Raw genomic sequence first — 20,606 nt, forward strand, 5'->3', positions numbered from 1 at the left:
AGAGTTAAGGCCATTTACATTCAAGGTGACTATTGATAAGTCATAACTTTGCCCTGCCATTTTTCCATAAATATTCCTATTTTTTACTTTGGATTTCCGTTGTACTTTTTTTGGGAGCTTTTCTTCCTTTACTTTCTTCCATAATAATGACTGTGTTTCTGTGTTTCTGTGTGCAGCACATCCTTAAGTATCTCCTGCAGGGCTGAATGAGTGGTGACAAAATCTTTAAGTTTCTATTTATCATGGAAGGTCTTTATTTCACTTTCGTTCATAAATGAGAGCTTTGCAAGGTATAGTGTTCGGGATTGAGTGTTTTTTCTCTTAAGACTTGAAATATATCTTGCCATTCTCTCTTAGCCTGTAGGGTTTCTGAAGAGAAGTCCGCTATGAATGTAATTGGACGTCCTCTGAAAGTAATCTGGCGTTTCTCTCGTGCACGTTTTAGATTATTTTCTTTGTTTTACTGTGGAGAGTTTGATTACAAAGTGTCGTGGTAAAGATCTTTTCTCGTCATGTCTACCGGGAGTTCTATGTTCTTCCTATATTTGGATGCCCCTTTCTTTCTCCAACCTGGGGAAATCTTCTGGTATTATTTCACTAAAAAGGCCTTCTAATCCTTTCTCTCTTTCCATGCCTTCAGGAACTCCTAGAACCAGTATGTTGGTTCGTTTGATAGTAACCTGTAGATTCCCAACAGTGTGTTTTAGTTTTCTAACTTCTTCTTGCGTTTGGTCTGACTTTATAATTTTCTGTGCTTTGTCTTTTAAGTCAGATATTCTTTCTTCTGCTTACTGATTCTGTTGTTAAGAATCTCCACTGTATTTTTATTTGTTCTATTGAATTCTTCATTTCTAAGATTTCTTTAGATTTCTCCTTAAGATCTCAATTTCATGGGAGAGATTTTTTCATGTCATATGGATTTCATTAGTTTCAGCATTTGGTTCTGATTACTTCTAAGTAATCCTATGATCAAGTTTTTGAATTCCATTTCTGGCATTTCTTCAGTTTCTTCATCTTCACAATCTAGTGTTGAGGTGTTGTGTTCTTTTGGGGGTGTCATGTTGTCTTCCTTGTTCTTGTTTCTTGTATTGGTGCATTTTTTATTCAGCATTTGTGGGGATACTCATTGGTTTCTTTGAATTTTCACCATGGCAGCTTTTATCTTTGGACTATGTGTGGATTATCAGAGTGTCTGCTTTCAGGGAATACCTAGAGGCATGTGGTGGGAGTGGCCAGAGAGCTCTGTTCAGTGCTCCAGGGTGTGTTTGAGGTGACATGTGTGATTTGGCGTGGTAAATCTTTTTTTGTTTGTTTGTTTATTTTTAATCAGAAGGGAGGTTTCTTCTTGTTTGTTGGCATAGACTCAGCTGAGCTCCTCTCTTTTAAGGAGACCAGTGCCTGGGTGCTAGCCCCAGTAAGTGTATTATTCGTCCACTCTGCCACAAGGACCACACAAAGGATCTGTGCAGTCCTCAGTATAAGCTCAGATTTCCCAGCAGTATCTCTTGCCAGGTAACTAGGGAGCCCTGATGGTGTGGAGCCTCCCACAGTGACTGCCCAATGTCCCAGTCACACCCTGAGTCCTCCCATGCAGTCTGTGTTTTCATAGTTGGCACACAACCCTCCCACAGTCATGAGCACCCAGCCCCCTGTCTATTCTCTGCACCAGACTCAGGAGTCTCTGCTTTGCTGGTTGCTGGGCCTGGACACAAGCTGGCATAGCTGTTACATATGTCCAATAGGCACCTTCACTCTGTCAGCTTGTCACAAGATGCCTTCACAGGACGACTGGGCAGAGAGAAAACATGCCACCCCCTTTGTTTTTTCTCCTCTATTTTGGTGGGTACACCATCCCCCATGGTGCTCCAAGCCAGATTCCCTCTAGGCTCTTCCTGTAGCTTTTTCACCAGTGACTTGGGCTACTGCAGTCTGGTCTCACCTTGGTCTCCAACACTGGTACAGAGGCTCTCGGCTGGTGGGGTCCCAAGTTGTGCGCATCTTCACCCTCCACGTAGGTCCACTGTGTTCTCCCAAATTATTTAGCGTTTCCTATGCTGTTTTCTCCTTAACCCTCCCCTGAGACTGTTCCTGGGTCTTGAGTGAGGTACACATATGTGTTTTACTGTACACATAATCATGGATGTGCACATACTTAGACTATCTGAGAAGGTCCTAAGCTTTGACCTTGATTTTGTACTGAAGCAAGAAATGAAGACTAAGGCAATGTTGTTACCTGCTTTGCTGAAAGTTGAAAAGTGTGTCCTAGTATACAAGCCTATTGGCAAAGAATGGGAGGCATAATTATTCCAGACATTTAAGGAAATTTCCATCTACTAATTTGCTGACCACTAATCTAACCAGTCTTCAATGGCCACACATAACAGGATACAGACTTTACAGATTATCTGAAACAGCAAAGTGCAACAATAAAAAATCTCAAGCAGGCAGAATAATCTGAGTTCTAGAGTTGCCATGTTATTACTATGTAAAATGTACTGTTTTCAACAAAAAAATATGACTTAAGTCAAAGGAAGAAAAAAGCATATGCATACACAGGGGGCCAGAGGGAATAATCAATAGAAACAGTTCCTGAGGAAGCCCAGATTATTTTACTTGTCTACTGGACAAATATAGTTTAAATATGGTTGAGAATTAAGAAAACTATGTCTAAAGAACTTTAGGAAACTATGATAAAAACATGTAAAGAACATGTAAAGAATCTTAAGGTATCATAAAGAAATAAAATGTGTTAAAAAAAAAAAAGAGCCTAAGGGAAATTCTGGAGTTGAAAATTATAATAACTGAAATGAAAAATTCATTAGAAGGGCCAATAGTAGATATGATGAGGGAGAAGAATCAGTTTATATGCAGATACAAGTACATCAATTGAGATTATAAAGACTTATGGAAAAGAAAAAGATTAATGAACATAATCTCAGAAACCTTATCAAACATACTACTATACACATAGTGGCAGTTCAGAAGGAAAAAAGAGAAAATGGAAAATATATGAAAAATCATGACTGAGAACTTTCCCAATCTGATGAAAGGCATTTATGTGCACAACCAAGATCAAACTCCACTTTGGATGAACTCAAGAAGACCTAAACATAGACGGGGGAAATCAACTGATTAAATCAAGGTAGCAAAAGAAAAGCGACTCGTGGATGGGGAACCTCAGTAAGATTAACAGGCATTTTTCCATCAAAAATTAGGGAGACACTGAATCAGGTGATTTATATGTTCACAGTGCTGAAAGTGAAAAAAAAAATCTAACAAAATTGTCCTTTAAATGGAAGGGGAATTAAACAAAAACTGAGTGTATTAATCTCTAGCAAACTTAATCTATAGAAAATAATAAAGGGAATCCAGGCTGAAACTGAAAGGCAGTTTGGCAGCAACTCCTATCCACATGACAAAATACAGAATGCCCACAATAGTAACTTTATCAGTAAATATATAAGAGAGTCTAAGTGTATATTTTTGGCTTATAATCCTTTTTCTCACCTGATTTAAAAAAAAAAAACCAGCTACATATATCAATAATTGTAAATCTGTGGTGATTTCCTCAGTGGTCATAAGACCACCCTCAGGCTCAGTAATGCACTTGGAACACTGATAGCCTCAGCATGTAGTTTTATATATGGCCAGAATTTGTCACAATGAAAAGATAAGAAGCACTATCAAGAAGATTAAAGGTGTATAAGGAAAATCCAGGGGGAAGCGAGCTTAGTGGTCCTCTCTCACTGGAATCAGAATAGACCTAATTACCTTGACCATGACATCACGTGTGAACTTCTACCAACAAGACTTTACTGGGGGCTAAGGGAAGCAGCTGTTTCCTAGCACCTCCCAAAAGTGTGGCTTCCTAGATGGAAAAATAGATGTTTTGCATTAACATGATTGCATAAACCATTTAGGAACTGTGAGACACTCTGATCAATCAGTGGTGGCAGCCCTCCTGAAGCCTAAGTTCACATTCACCAGCAAAGGGTCACCTTTAAGCAGGCCATTCTATGGATAGACAGTTCAGCCTTCTATGTTAACCCTTTAGTGCACATCTGTATAAAGATGTAATTTATATGAAGGTAACAACACAAAGGTGAAGGGGCCAAGAACAGAACTATACAGGAAAAATACTTTTGTTTATTTTGGGAATTATGTTGGTATTAATCTTGACTGATTATTAAAAAAGATTTGTTTTATTTATTTTAAAGAGTTACAGAGAGAAGTAGAGGCAGAGAGAGGTAGAGGCAGATAGAGAGGTCTTCCATCCAATGGTTCACTCATCTGATGGCCGCAATGGCTGGAGCTGTGCTGATCTGAAGCCAGAAGCCAGGAGCTTCTTCCAGGTCTCCCACGTGGGTGCAGGGGCTCAAGGACTTGGGCCATCCTCCACTGCTTCCCCAGGCCATAGCAGAGAGCTGGATCAGAAGAGGAACAGGCAGGACTAGAACCAGCACCCATATGGGATGCCGGCACCTCAGGGCAGGTTAAAACCTGCTGTGCCACAGCGCCGGCTCCGAAACCTTCATTTCTATGTTGGGTTCCTTTTAGATGAATATGATGGGCTTCAGAGACTGGAGTTTTGTGACTATTTTCATTCTTCAATAATAATATCAGTAATTGTGACAACAGGAACAAAATAACAACTGAATATATTGTTTTTTTTGTATGTAAGCACTAATCTGAGTGCTTCAACAGTAGTAGCCACTTGAACCCTCACATTAGCCGTACTATGTTTCTTTTTTTTTTTACTTTTATTTAATGAATATAAATTTCCAAAGTATAGCTTATGGGTTACAATGGCTTCCCCCCTCCCATAACTTCCCTCCCACCCGCAACCCTCTCCTTTCCCGCTCCCTTTCCCCTTCCATTCATGTTAAGATTCATTTTCAATTCTCTTTATATACAGAAGATCAGTTTAGTATATATTAGGTAAAGATTTCAACATTTTGCCCATATAGCAACATAAAGTGAAAAAACTACCATTGGATTACTAATTATAGCATTAAATAGCAATGTACAGCACATTAAAGACAGAGATCCTACATAATTTTTTTTCAAATTAATTAATTTTCTATGCCATTTCCTTTTTAATTCCAGGTTGTTTTTTTTTTTTCATTTCCAATTCTCTTTATATACAGAAGATCAGATTATTAAGATGTTTATTCTCTCAAAGCAACCACAAGTAACTAAAATATATAGTGAAAAATTACAAGGGATTTAAAATGGTAAACTAGAAAATATGTATTGAACACAGAAGGATGCAGTAATAGAAAAACAGAAGCATCAAATACATATATAGAAAGCAAATAACAAAGTGAGTTTTTACAAAATAGCTAAATCCTGCCTTATCAGTAATTACATTAAATGTAAATGAATTAAACACTCCAATCAAAGAACAAAGATTGACAGAATGAATTTAAAATAACATAATTGAAATGTATACTGGCTACAAGAGAAGTATTTCAGTTAAGAAATATAATCAGTTTGAAAGTAAAAGAATGGGAAAGAACATACTAACAAATGGTAAACAAGAGACAGCTGCTTTGGTTATGCTGGTAACAGACAAAACAGGTCTTAAACACAAACTATTCAGACAATGGATATTTTATACTACTAAAAATGTTACTCTGTGAAGAACAATAACAATGACAAACATGAAACAAAAGTGCCCCAAAACACATGTAGCAAAAATTGTCAGAAATAAATATTCAAAAATAATCATTGGAGACTTTAATACTCTAAATTGAATAATGAATAGATCAACTAGAAGGAAAATTAACAGAAAATAGAAATCCTGAGCACTATCAACCAACAAATATAAACAAACATAAAAGACATAGCACCTTCCACCTAACATCAGAATGTACATTCTTTTCAAGTGAACATGGCACATTCTTCAGGACAGACCAGCCATATGTTGGGCCATAAAATAAGTCTCCATAAATTTTAAAAGGTTGAAATCATAAAAAGTATCTTTTCTTACCACAATGGAATGAAACTAAAAATCAGTAACAGAAGGAAAAATAGAAAACTCAGAAATTCACTCTTAACCTGTAGGTCAAAGAAGAAATCACAGGGAAATTGGAAAATATTTTGTGATAAATAAAAATGAAATACAATGTACCAAAATTTGGGAGACAGTGAAAGCAGAGGGAAATTTATAGCTACTAAATATTTATATTTTTAAAAAATCTGAAATCAGTAATCCAACCTCCTACTTTATGGGGTTAGGAAGACAAAACCAAAGCAAAGAATATAAAGAAAATACTAAAGATCAGAAAAATAAACAAATTGATTTCCTCTATTGTTTTTAATTAAGTAGCAAAAAGTTGCTTTGTTGGAAAGAGCAACAAAATTGGTAAATCTTTAACATGACCAAGAAAAATATGGAAGAGTCAGATTACTAAAATTAGGATTGATACACAGAACTTCCTTTTTTTAAAACATTTATTTAGTAAATATAAATTTCCAAAGTACAGCTTATGGATTACAATGGCTTCCCCCACCCCCATAACTTCCCTCCCAACTCCCGCTCCCTCTCCCATTGCATTCACATCAAGATTCATTTTCAATTATCTTTATATACAGAAGATCAATTTAGTATATATTAAGTAAAGATTTCAACAGTTTGACCCACACAGAACATAAAGGATACACAGAACTTCTAACTTAACAGAAGTCTAAAGGGTTATAAGAGAAGGCTTTGAATAATTGTATGACACAAATTTGGTAACTTAGATTGGGGAGCAGGCCAGTAAAGTGGAGATCTCTATCTTCCTTTCGAATAAATAAATAAGTGGGGCTGGCACTGTGGCGCATTGGCTTAACAACTTGGCCCAAAGCACCAGCATCCCATATGGGCACCAGTTCAAGACCCAGCTCTCCACTTCTGATCCAGTTCTCTGCTGTTGCCTGGGAAAGCAGTGGAAGATAGCCCAAGTCCTTGGGCCCCTGCACCCGCATGGGAGACCTGGAAGAAGCTCCTGGCTCCGGATTGGCACAGCTCCAGCCATTGAGGCCAACTGGGGAGAGAACCATCGTATGGAATACCTCTCTCTCTCTCTCTCTCTCTCTCTCTCTCTCTCTCTCTGCCTCTCCCCGCCTCTCCCCTCTCTGTAACTCTGACTTTCAAATAGTAAATCTTTAAAAACAAATAGGAAATTTTTTTTTAAAACATTAGGTAGACAAATTCATGGAAGGACACAAAGCACTGAAACTGGGTTAAGAAGGAATAGAATAGGCCAGCGCCGTGGCTTAACAGGCTAATCCTCCGCCTTGCAGCGCCGGTACACCAGGTTCTAGTCCCAGTCGGGGCGCCGGATTCTGTCCCGGTTGCTCCTCTTCCAGGCCAGCTCTCTGCTATGGCCCGGGAAGGCAGTGGAGGATGGCCCAAGTCCTTGGGCCCTGCACCCGCATGGGAGACCAGGAGAAGCACCTGGCTCCTGGCTTCGGATCAGTGCGATGAGCCGGCCACAGCAGCCATTGGAGGGTGAACCAACAGCAAAGGAAGACCTTTCTCTCTGTCTCTCTCTCTCTCACTATCCATTCTGCCTGTCCCAAAAAAAAAAAAAAAAAAAAAAAAAAAAGGAATAGAATACCTGAGTAGATCTACAACAAGAAAATGTTAAAGTAGTAATCAAAACATATCCTGTAAAGAAAACACCAGGCTGCCGTGGCATAACAGTAAAGCAGCTACCTTCGATGCATGCATCCCTGATAGGCACCAGTTTGTGTCCCAGGTGCTCCACTTCCAATCCAGCTCCCTGCTAATGGCCTGGGAAAAGCAGCAGAAGATGGCCCACATGTTTGGGCCCCTGCAATCCACATGACAGACACAGATGAAGCTCCTGGCTTCGATCTGGCCCATCACTGGCCATTGTGGCCTTCTGAGGAATGAGCTAGTATATGGAAGATCTTTCTCTGTGTGTTTCTCTCTTTCAAATAATAAATAAATAGATAAATAAGATATTTAACAAAAGAAAGAAAAGCAAGCCCCATGACCAAATGTCTTCACTGATGGATTCTACCAAAAATTTAAAGAATCAGGAGAATCTTTCACAATGTCTTGAAAAACTAGAAGAGGAATAACTTACCCATTTTATGAGGTCGTCATTACTTGGTACTAAAACAAGCCAAGACCTCACAAGAAAACTGCATAGTACTATCTCTTAAAACTCTGGGAACAATATTCCTCGCCAGAACCTAAAGAACTGAATTCGGCAGCTTACTAAAAGGATTATATACCATGGCTGAGGTGAAATTTATTCCAAGAATACAAGGTTGGTTTAGCTTACTAAATCAGTTAATATAATGCACCATATTAGAATAGATGATTAAAAACCGCATGATCTTCTCGGGATGCAAAAAGCACATAAAACATAAAGCAATATCCAACATATTTTTATGATTAAGAAAACACTCAACAAGGAGAGAGAAAACTTTCAGCTAGTATGACACTTAATAGTGAAACATGAAGGTTTTCCCCTAATTTCAAGACTATGACAAGGATATCCACTCTTGCCACTTCTACTTGATATTTTATTGGAGGTTCTAATCATGCCAACAAGACAAAAAATAAAATAACTTAAAAGTAACACAAATGGAAAAACTATTTGCAAGTGACATGATATTCTATATTGAAAACCCTGAGTAATCCATAAAGATATTATTACAGCTAATAACAATGTTGACAAGGTTTCAGGATACCAGATCAATATACAAAAATTAATGGCAGTTTTATTCACTAGTAACCAAAAATGAAGAAAATTCCACTTAAAATAGCATTGTCAAAAAAAAAAAAAAAACTTAGGAATGAGTTTAACAGGGGGTAAAAGATCTATACATTGAAACCTGAAAAATGCTATTGAAAAACTTAAGTAAATGAAAAGAATTTTAGGTTCATGGTTTGGAAGACTTACTGTTAATATATCAGCACTGCTCATCTTTATCAATAGATTCAGTGTAATATCAGTCAAAATCTCAGCTGGCGTTCTGACAGAAATTGAAAAGTTGATCCTAAAATCACTATGGAAATGCAAGGAACTCAGAATGGCCAAAACAAATACAGGAAAAGAAGAAAACAGGTGTAAGTCTTCTTAAACTGGGATTAGGCAGTAATTTGTTAAATTTGATAGCAGAAGCACAAGTAATCAGAAAAATGAAAATAAACTGAATTTTGTCACAGCTTAAATTTCTGTTAATTTGAAGCACAGAATTAAGAAATGAAAGACAGCTCTCACATGGAGAAAATATTTTCTCATCATGTATATCTAGTGTCCAGAATGTGTATAAAGAACTCATATAACTTAAGAAAAAGACAAAATGTGCAATTTAAAAATGGACATTTTTAATAGACATTTGTCCAAAAAAGATATGCAAATAGCCATTAAAACTCAAAAGATTAGGTTCATTATTGATCACAAAGGAATATAAATCAAAACCATAATTAAGTGCCTTCTAGAAATATGCCTGCTAGGGTGGTATAATAAAAATGATGTGAATAACTGTTGTTAAGGCTATGGAGATTTTGGAATTTTCCTGCATAGCTACTGCTAATGTAAAATTGTGCAACTGCTTTGGAAAATAGTATGATAGTTCCTCAAGATTTTAAGCATAATTACCATATTACCCGGGAATTCTATTCCTAGGTAATCACCCCAAGAGATTCACTCCAATAGAATAAAAAACATGTATACAAATGTTCCCAGAAAAACTTGTATGAAAATGTTCATAACCACATTAGAAACAATACAGACATCTCTATTCACTATGAGTAAACAAAATATCATTTACTTGCATAAAGCAATTTGATTTGGGCATAAAAAGGAATATGATATGAGTCAATCTTAAAAACATGTTATATCACCTTTTTTCATTTATGCAATAAAAAACAAAATGCCACATATTTTATGATTCCAGCTAAATAAAATGATCAAAATAGGCAAATCTATACGTACAGAAAATATGTTAGTGGTGGCCGGCGCCGTGGATTCACTCCCGGTTGCCCCTCTTCCAGGCCAGCTCTCTGCTATGGCCCGGGAAGGCAGTGGAGGATGGCCCAAGTCCTTGGGTCCTGCACCTGCATGGGAGACCAGGAGAAGCACCTGGCTCCTGGCTTCGGATCAGCGTGATGCGCCGACCGCAGCAGCCATTGGAGGGTGAACCAACGGCAAAAAGGAAGCCCTTTCTCTCTGTCTCTCTCTCTCTCACTATCCACTCTGTCAAAAAATAAATAAATAAATAAATAAATAAATAAAAATATATGTTAGTGGTATCCAGAGGATGGTGTATAACTGAGTTAATTTGGAGTGACTGGTAGTGGGCACAGGATTTTTTTTTTTTTTAAGATTTGTTTATTTTTTGAAAGGCAGAGTTACAGAGAGGTCTTCCATCTGTTGGTTCACTCCCCAGATGGCTGCAATAGCCAGAGCTGCGCTGAGCCAGGAGCTTCTTCCAGGGCTCCCATGCAGGTGCAGGGGCCCAAGGACTTGGGCCATCTGCTGCTGCTTTCCCAGGCCATAGCAGAGAGCTGGAATGGAAGTGGAGCAGTCGGGACTTGAACTGGCACTCAGATGGGATGCTGGCCCTGCAGGTGGGCAGCTTTACCCACTACATCACAGTGTCGGCCCCTTGCCCTTTTTGGAGTAATTACTTTTTGGAGTAATAAAAATTGTAGAATTGATAGTGATGTAAGTTGTACAGACTTATGTATATTACAAGCCACTAAATTGTGCACTTTTAAATATTAAAATTTTTGAAATATTTTAAAAACCAGCAAATTAAATCTGACAATCAATAAAAAGAATAATGTACCATGACTACAAGCGGTTATACTAGAAATTCAAAGCTATTCCAAAATTTGAATTAACCAGTGTTATCTATATTGAGTTGAAAGAAGAAAACCTGCATGAGTATATCAATTACATTGTAAAATATTTTTTACAAAATTAAATATTCATGAATAAAACTCATAAAATTAGGAAAAAGGACATTTAGCTAAAAGTTATTATTAATACTTAAAGTAAAAATTAGCCTGTGCAGCTAAGGAAGGTCTTGATTTAGAAGTAAAATAAATGTAACATTTTTGGATATAGATTAGTAGTTGGCAGAAATAGATTTTTTTACATACCTACTTTGATACATTGTATTGGTACCTTCTTTAGCTTTTCTCATAATGAATTAAAGGAATGTATAACTGACACACCATTGATTTTCTGTCTGTCCCATCACAAATCTGGCCTTTATTTTCAATATTTTATTTCCCCCTATTTTTTGTAGATGTATTCGACACAAAAATGATTGGGGAGCTCTTATTCTAGTGGATGATCGCTTCGGGAATAACCCAAGTCGCTATATATCTGGTAAGACTCACAGCTGGGCTTGGACTAAGAACCATTAACAGTCTGCTTTTTTTTTTTTTTTTTTTTTAATTGTGGTTAAATATATAACATGAGATCTGCTTTCTTAACTTTTTAAGGGTATAGATCCATGTAGTTAACTGTAAGTAGAATATTGTACACCAGAGTTCTAGAACTTTTTATTTTGTAAAACTGAAACGTTATGCAAATTGAACAGTGATGCCCCTTTTGCCCCTTCCTCTAACCCCTGGCAACCACTATTGTATTTTCTGCTTTTTGTCAGTGATTACTCAGATAATTCATTCAAGTTGAATTATGCAGTATTTATCCTTTTGTGATTGGCTCATGCCTTCACAGTTCATCCATGTTGCAGTCTCTAATGGGGTTTTCTATTCTGTTTCTGAATAATATTTCATTGTATATATGAACCATATTTTCTTTATTCTTCTGTCATTAGGTGTTGAGGTTGTTTCTGCTTAGGTATTGGGAACAATGCTAGAGTGAATATGGCAGTATCCATATACACATTTTTTAAAAATTATTTGAGAGATAGAGTTAGACACAGAGGGAGATCTTCTATCTGCTGGATCTCTCTCTAAATGCCCATAACAGCTGGAACTGGGCCAGGCCAAAGGCAGGAACCCAGATCTCAACCTGGTTCTTTCACATGGGTGGCAGGGACTCAACTACTTAAACCATTACCAGCTTCCTCTACACATCAGTAGGAAGCTGGAATCAGAGTGGATATGGGACTTAAACCTAAGGCTCTGATATGAAATGTAAGTATCCTAAACAGCATCTTAAATAATGCACTAAATGCTCGCCCCTGTAATTTATTTTAAAACTAGGAAAGATTATGCCTGTAGCATTACCTGCTGTTGGTCCTTTGTGGTTCCATATGAACTTTAGGATTTCTTTTTCTATCTCTAAAAACATGTCATTAGGATATTAATACAGATTGCACCAAGTTTGCAGACTGCTTTTGGTAGTATGGGTATTTTAACAATATTAAGTCTTCCAATCCATGAACATGTGGTTCCTTTTCATTTCTATGTGTCATCTAATTTTTTGTTTTTGATGATATTCTAAATGGCATTGTTTTCTTAAAATCCTTTCCGAATTTTTTTAATGTTTGTTGTTAATATACAGAAACAAATTTTTAAGTGTATTTTGGTATCCTCCAGCTTTACTGGATTTACTAGGTCTGACACTCTGGGTTTTTTTTTTCTTTAATTTTCATCTAAAAGCATGTCATTTGTGAAGAGATAATTTTGCTGTTTCTGTTCCATCACAGATTCATTATGTTTCTTTTTCTTGCCTAAAAGTTCTACTTAGGACTTTCAACTAAGAATTAGTGAGATTTCGGGGCCGATACAGTCGTGCAGCAGGTTAAAGCCCTGGCCTGCAGCGCCGGCATCCCATATGGTCACTGGTTCAAGTCCCAGTTGTGCTCCACTTTCAATCCAGCTCTGGGCTAATGCACCTGGGAAAGCAGTGGAGGATGGACCAAGTCCTTGGGCCCCTGCACCCACGTGGGAGACCCAGATGAAGTTCCTGGCTTCATCCTGACCTAGCACCAGCCATTGCAACTATTTGGGTAGTGAACCAGCAGATGGAAGACCTTTCTGTCTCTACCTCTCACTATAACTCTTTCTAAATAAAATAAACCTTTAAAAAAATGTATTGAGATTGGACATCCTTGTTTCAGGTCTTAAGGAAAAGCGTTTGGTTTTTAACTACTGTAAATATGGACTTCATATATACCATTTATTATGTTAAATTAATTTCCTTCTAGTTTATTGAATTTTTATCATCAAAGGGTGTTGAATTTTTTTTTAAGATCTATTTATTTGAAAGTCAGAGAGAAATGGAGAGAGAGAGAAAAACAGACAGACAAAGATCTTCATCTACTGGTTCACTCTCTAGATGGCTACAACAGCCAGCACTTAGCAAAGCTGTATTCAGGAGCCAGGAGCTTCACCCAGGTCTCTCACATGGGTATCATGGGCCCAAGCACTTGGGCCATCTTCTTCTGCTTTGCCCAGGCCATTAGCAGGGAGCTGGATTGGAAGCAAAGCAGCCTGGACTCCAATGAGCACCCATATGGGAAGCTATGACTTACCCACTCCATCCCAGCACCAGACCCAGGTGTTGAATTTTGTCACATGCTTTTCTGCATCTGTTAGAAGGATCATGTTTATATTTCATTTTGTTAATATAGTATTTCACTTTGATTTGATTTGTGTTTTGAAACATACTCGCATGTAAAGGAGAAATCCTACTTGGGAGTGTATGATTCTTTTAATGTGCTGTTGAATCCAGTTTGCTAGTATTTTATGAGGATTTTTTCATCTGTTTTCATCAGTGATATTGGCCTACAGTCTTCTTAATTTCTTTGTCTGGCTTTAGTATCAGGGTAGTATTGGCCTCATAAAATGAGATTTGGAAGTATTCTTTCCTCCTCCTCTGTGTGTGTGTGTGTGTATTTGGCAGAATTCACCGGTGAAGCGATCTTATCCTGGGATTTTCTTTGTTGAGAGCGTTTTTATAAATGATTTAATCTACTTACTGGTTATAGGTCTGTTCAGATATTCTATTTCATTATGATTTGGTTTCAGAGGACTGTGTTTCTATGGACTTGCCCATTTCTTCAAGGTTGTCCAAATTATTGGAATATAATTTTTCAGAGTAGTATCTGATATCTTTATTTCTGTGCCAGTAGTTATAATGTTTCCTCTTCCTTTAAGGTTTATCAGTTTTGTCAATCTTTTCAAAAATACCAACATTTTTTTTCTGTTCTTTTATTTCTACTCAAACCATCCAGTCTATGGTATTTTGTTATAGCAGCCTGAACAGAGTATAAATGGATTAAATTCCTTGTCTTATGTAAGGCAACTTTTGATAGGGAAGGTTTTACCATTGTCACGTGTGCAGTGTTTTGTCTGACTTGTAGCTCTCCTGTCCCTTTTTTCTCTTTTACAATCTTCATTTGTGTTTCATTGAAAGACCAATCTCCCATCTTCTGGTTCACTCCCCAAATGACACAACAGCCAGGGGTGGGCCAGGCCCAAACCAGGAACCTAGAATTTAATCTTGTCTCCCACATGGGTGGCAGGGACCAGGATGAAACTTTAACTGCTGATGCCAGGATATACATTAGCAGGAAGCTGAAACAGAGAGTAGAGTCCCCAAGGACATGAAACAAGGCACTTCAGTGTGGGATGTGAGCATCCCAAATGATGGCTTAACCATTATGCTAAACAGCCACCTTCAGTGATGCCTTTGCAGTAGCGTGCTTTCTTTCTCTTTTCTATGGGTTGTTATATGGCTCTTCCATAAAACATTTTACAGCAGTGTTTTCAGTGATAACAACTTCAATCACATACAAAAATTTACTTTTTGATCACCAGTTATTGAAGTAAAAAAAATCATACCATTTTATATTGTGTATCTGTTTATAGTTGTATTTTTATACTGTTGTGTTTAATTTCTGATTAAAAGCAATTTTGTTGCTACTTTAGTCTCTTTTTCTAAATGTATACCTTTGCCAGCAAACTATAGTTTATGCTTTTGTATTTCTGTTTGGCAGACTTTTTGTTGTTGTTTTTAGTATTTCTTGCCAGACAGATCTAGTGGTGATGACCTGGGAGAATTTATTTATCTATCTATTTATTTAACAGGTAGAGTTACAGACAGTCAGAGACAGAGACAGAAAGGTCTTCTTTCCATTGGTTCACTCCCCAAATGGCCGCAACGGCCAGAGCTGCGCCGATCCAGAGCCAGGAGCTTCTTCCTGGTCTCCCATGTGGGTGCAGGGGCCCAAGGACTTGGGCCATCCTCCACTGCCTTCCCAGGCCACAGCAGAGAGCTGGACTGGAAGAGGAGCAACCTGGACTAGAACCAGTGCCCAATGGGATGCCGGCGCCACAGGCAGAGGATTAACCTAGTACACCATGGCGCCGGCCCCATGGGAAAAATCTTTTTTAAAAATGAAGGAAACATAAAGATGTATTTTTTTTTTTTTTATTTGAAAGGTAGAGTTATGGGGAGAGAGAGAGATCATCCATTCACTCTCCAAATGGATTTAATGACTGGACCATGCCTAAGCCATGAGCTTCATACAGGTTTCCCATGAGGGTGGCAGGTACCCAAGGACTTGTGCCATCTTCTGCTTTTCCAGCCCATTAGCTTCTGGATCAGAAGTGGAGTGACCAGGACTTGAAACAACACTCATGGATGTTGGTGGTGTTGTAGGTGTTGGGCTTAATCTGCTGTGCTACAATAGTGGCCCCATATCTTTCCTTCATTTTGATGGACAATTTTACAAGATATCCTGTTGTTGCCTGGGAGGTTTCCCTTCAGAACTTTGACTGTATTATCCCACTTTCATCTGGCCAGCAAGTTTTCTCCTGAGAAATCCATTGATAGTCTTATGGCGATTCATTGCTTTTCCCTTGCTGCTTTCAAAATTCTCATTTTGACTTTTAATAATTTGATTATATTGTATCTTCATATAGACTTTGGGTTCATCCAGTTTGGGTCCATAGGACTTCTTGAATCTGGATATCAATTTTTTTCCTCCAGTTTAAGAAGTTTTTGCTCATTGCATCTATAAACTTTTTGTTCTTCTCCTTTCTCTTTCTAGGACTCTAAGAATTCATTTACTGCTCTGCCTGGTGGTGTCCCTTAAACACTTTGTGCTTTCTTCACTTTTTTCTTCCAGGTTCATTATTTTTTTTTTCCCTTTTTACTCCTCTGAGTGGATAATGTTAAGTTAGGTTTGCTGATTTTTTTCTTCTGCTTAGTCAAGTGTTCTTTTTTTTTTTTTTAATAATATTTTTTTTTATTTGAAAGACAGAGTTAGAGGTAGAGCCAGAGAGAAAGAGGTCTTCAGTTCCACTGGTTCACTCCCCAGATGGCCGCAACAGCCAGAGTTACACCAATCCGAAGGCAGGAGCTTCTTCCATCTTCTACTGGTTTCCCAGGCCATAGCAGAGAGCTGGATCGGAAGAGGAGCAGCCAGGACTTGAACCAGCCCCAGCCCCCTCAGGTCTTCTTGATTAAGTTTAGTTTAGATCAGTTTAGTTCTTGCATTTTTCCAGCTCCAAAATTTATTTGGTTCTTATTTGTATTCTCTTATCTCCTTGCTGATACTTTCTTTTCCTCTACCTCTCCCTGTATATCATTTTTTGACAGTTATCTTAAATTATTTGTCAAGTAATTCATATACCTCTGATTAGGATCGATTTCTGGAGATTTATTTCATTCCTTTGATGGTGCTCTTTGTCGCTGTTTCTCTGTATTTCTCACAGCGTTGTACTGATATCCTAATAGCAGTCACCTCGCAGTGTTTAAGACTGGTTTTGTACAGGAAAAGACCTACATCTGTCAGCCTATGCAAGCATTCTGGGATCCTCCTAAATCTTTTTTATGGCTCTGTCTTCTCTGGAGTAGTGATTATAGATTTCTTTCTTTCTTTCTTTTTTTTTTTTTTTTTTTTGGACAGGCAGAGTGGACAGTGAGAGAGAGAGAGACAGAGAGAAAGGTCTTCCTTTGCCGGTGGTTCACCCTCCAATGGCCGTTGCGGCTGGCGCGCTGCGGCCGGCACACTGCGCTGATCCGATGGCAGGAGCCAGGTGCTTCTCCTGGTCTCCCATGGGGTGCAGGGTCCAAGCACTTGGGCCATCCTCCACTGCACTCCCGGACCATAGCAGAGAGCTGGCCTGGAAGAGGGGCAACCGGGATAGAATCCGGCGCCCCGACTGGGGGACTAGAACCCAGTGTGCTAGCGCCGCAAGGCGGAGGATTAGCCTAGTGAGCCGTGGCGCCGGCCTATAGATTTCTAAAAGATGGATTTTCCAGGCTCTCTTTTTTTTCTAGACATCACAACATCTTGCTCCCTCTTATCTGTCTCATATCATGAGGTCTCTGAGGCAGAAGCAGTCTGGTCAGCTCTTTTGCCTCTAGCGGACCTCAGGCACGTAGACTATAAGGTTCTGTCAATGCTCTACAACAAGTGAGACCAGTCCCTGCTAAGATCACTGTGAAGCCAGAGTGCTGGGCACAGGCTCCAGGCTTCTCTTTCTGCCTGAGGAAATGGCCACTGAGCAGAGTTAGCGCTTGGCCGTGGGACCATAGTTCCTATGGAGCAGCAGCCTTTTGTCTAGATCTTTTGTTCCCAGTGGCCCCCATAGGTGTAGTATGCTGGGTCATATCAGCATAGTGTATAACCAGGCAAAACAAGCAATTGCCTCAGACAGCTGTCCAAAAATTCACAACAGTGGAAAACAGTCCTGTCTTCTCTGTTCTTCCAAGGAGAATCCAAGAGCTGGGTGTTTGCTTCCAGATACTTACTTAACAGTGTTCTCAGATAGGGACTAGATGAGATGGTTTACCTGTTAGAATGCAGCATGTTTTGTGCTAGCAGGGTGCGAGAGCCTCTCACTTGGCTTCTGGATTTCTCACAAAGCAATGTGGTCCATTTATTGTTACTGAACCAGTTTCTACCTAGGAGAGAGGAGGGTTTAAGACTTCTACTACATTCTCAAATCTTTAATATTTAGTGGTGTCTTTTTTTATAGAAAACTTTATTTAATAAATATAAATTTTGAAAGTACAACTTTTGGATTATAATGGTTCTTCCCCCCAATAACCACCCTCCTACCTGCGAACCATCCCATCTCTTACTCCCTCTCCCATCCCATTCTTCATTAAGATTCATTTTCAATTATCTTTATATACAGAAGATCAACTTACAAAGTACTGTTTGAAGACTAGTTTTGCCATTAATTCTCATAGTACAACACATTAAGGACAGAGGTCCTACATGGGGAGTAAGTGCACAGTGACTCCTGTTGTTGATTTAACAATTGACACTCTTATTTATGATATCAGTGATCAGGAGGCTCTTGTTATGAGCTGCCAAAGCTATGGAAGCTCTTGAGTTCACATACTCTGACCTTATTTAGATGAGGCCATAATCAAAGCGGAAGTTCTCTCCTCCCTTCAGAGAAAAGTACCTCCTTTGATGGCCCCTTCTTTCCACTGGACTCTCACTGACAGAGATCTTTCATTTAGGTCAATTTTTGCCACAGTGTCTTGGCTTTCCATGCCTGAGATACTCTCATGGGCTTTTTAGCCAGATCCGAATGCCTTAAGGACTATTTTGAGGCCAAAGTGCTGTTTAGGGCATTTGTCATTCTATGAATCTGTTGTCCATCCCACTTCCCATTTTGGACCATTCTCCCCTTTTTAATTCTATCAAATATTAGCAGACACTGTTCTTATGTGATTCCTCTAACACTTAATCCTATCTTTATGATCAGTTAGCATGTGCTGAACTGTGTATCTCCTCCCTCTCTTATTCCCACTCTTATTTTTAATGTGGATCAATTTTCAGTTGGATTTAAACATGAAAGAATAATTCTGTGTTAATTAAAGAGTTCAACCAATGGTATTAAGTAGCAAAGAAGGGCTGATAAAGTCATTGCTTCTCATAGTGTCAGTTTCACTTCTACAGGTTTCCTTTTAGGTGCTCAGTTAGTTGTCACAGATCAAGGGAAATATATAATATTTGACCCTTTGGGACTGGCTTATTTCACTCAGCATGATGTTTTCCAGATTCCTACATTTTGTTGCAAATGACAAGATTTCATTATTTTTTTTTTTTTTTACTGCTGTGCAGAATTCCATAGATACATATCTCATAATTTCTTTATCCGGTCTTCTGTTGATGGGCATTTAGGTTGATTTCATGTCTTAGCTATTGTGAATTGAGCTGCAATAAACATTGAGGTGCAGATTTCTCTTTTATTTGTTTAGGTTTTCTATGTCTTCATGGTTCAATTTAGGTAGGTTGTATGCATCCAGGAATCTATCATTTTTTTTTTTTTTTTGACAGAGTGTGACAGTGAGAGAGAGAGAGAGAGAGAAAGGTCTTCCTTCCATTGGTTCACCCCCCAAAATGGCCACTATGGCCGGAATTAGGAACTATGCCCATCCGAAGCCAGGAGCCTCTTCCTGGTCTCCCATGTGGGTGCAGGAGCCCAAGCACCTGGGCCATCCTCCACTGCCTTCCCAGGCCGCAGCAGAGAGCTGACTGGAAGAGGAACAACCATGACTAGAACCTGGCACCCATATGGGATGCTGGCCCTGCAGGCAGAGGATTAACCAAGTGAGCCATGGCACCAGCCCCCAAGGAATCTATCCATTTCTGCTAGTTTGTTGGCATACAACTCTTTGTGTAATTTCTGAAGACTCTTTATTTCTGTGGTGTCTGCTGTTACATTCCCTCTTTCATCTCTAATTTTATTGATTTGGGTCTTATCTCCTTTTTTTGGTTGGTTGGGCCAATGCTGTGTCAATTTTGTTTATTTTTTCAAAAAAAAAAAAGCTCTTCGTTTTGCTGATCTTTTATAATGTTTTTTTTTGGATTCAATTTTGTTAATTTCTTCTCTAATTTTAATTATTTCTCTTCTCCTACTAGTTTTGGGTTTGGTTTGTTATAGTTTTTCTAGATCCTTGAGATGCATTGATAGCACATTTGTTTGGTGCCTTTCCAATTTCTTGATGTAGGCACCTATTGCTCTGAACTTTGCTCTTAACATTGCTTTTGCTGTATCCCATAAGTTTTGATATATTGTATTGTTATCTTCATTTACTTTCAGAAAGTTTTTGATTTCTCTTTTGGTTTCTTCTGTGACCCACTGTTCATTCAGGATCTTGCTGTTCAGTCTCCATGTGTTTGCATATGCTCTGGATTCCTGAGTTGCTGGTTTCCAACTTCATTTCATTGTGGTCTGAGGAGATGCATGGTATGATTTAGATTATTTTGAATTTGCTGAGACTTGCTTTATGGCCTACTATGTGGTCAATCCTATAGAAAGTTCCATGCACTGATGAGAAGAATGTGTATTCTGCAACTGTAGGATGAAAACTTCTGTAGATATTATTAGGTCTGTTTGGTCTATAGTGTTGATTAAATCTACTGTTACTTTGTTGATTTTCTGTCTGATTGATCTGTCCATTGCTGAAAGTGGAGTATTGTAGTCCCCTAATACTATTGAATTGGAGTCTAAGTCTCCCTTTAAATCCATTAACATATCTTTTAAATAAACCAGTGCCCTGTAATTAGGTGCATATACGTTTATAATAGTTACATCTTCCTGTTGAATTGATCCCTTCATCATTATATAGTGCCCCTTTTTGCCTCTTTTAACAGTATTTGTGTTAAAGTCTATT

The 20,606-nt window shown here is 38.4% G+C and overlaps 1 protein-coding gene across 1 annotated transcript in view; it reads left to right on the plus strand.

The window, feature by feature from the left end:
* BRIP1 (BRCA1 interacting helicase 1) overlaps positions 1-20,606 on the plus strand; it is a 208,413-nt gene that overhangs the window by 178,075 nt on the left and 9,732 nt on the right. The window contains 1 exon segment of the mRNA XM_062174775.1: positions 11,287-11,369. Coding sequence (XP_062030759.1) covers positions 11,287-11,369 — 83 coding nt within the window.

Source organism: Lepus europaeus, chromosome 18, assembly GCF_033115175.1.
Source record: "Lepus europaeus isolate LE1 chromosome 18, mLepTim1.pri, whole genome shotgun sequence".
NCBI lineage: Eukaryota > Metazoa > Chordata > Mammalia > Lagomorpha > Leporidae > Lepus > Lepus europaeus.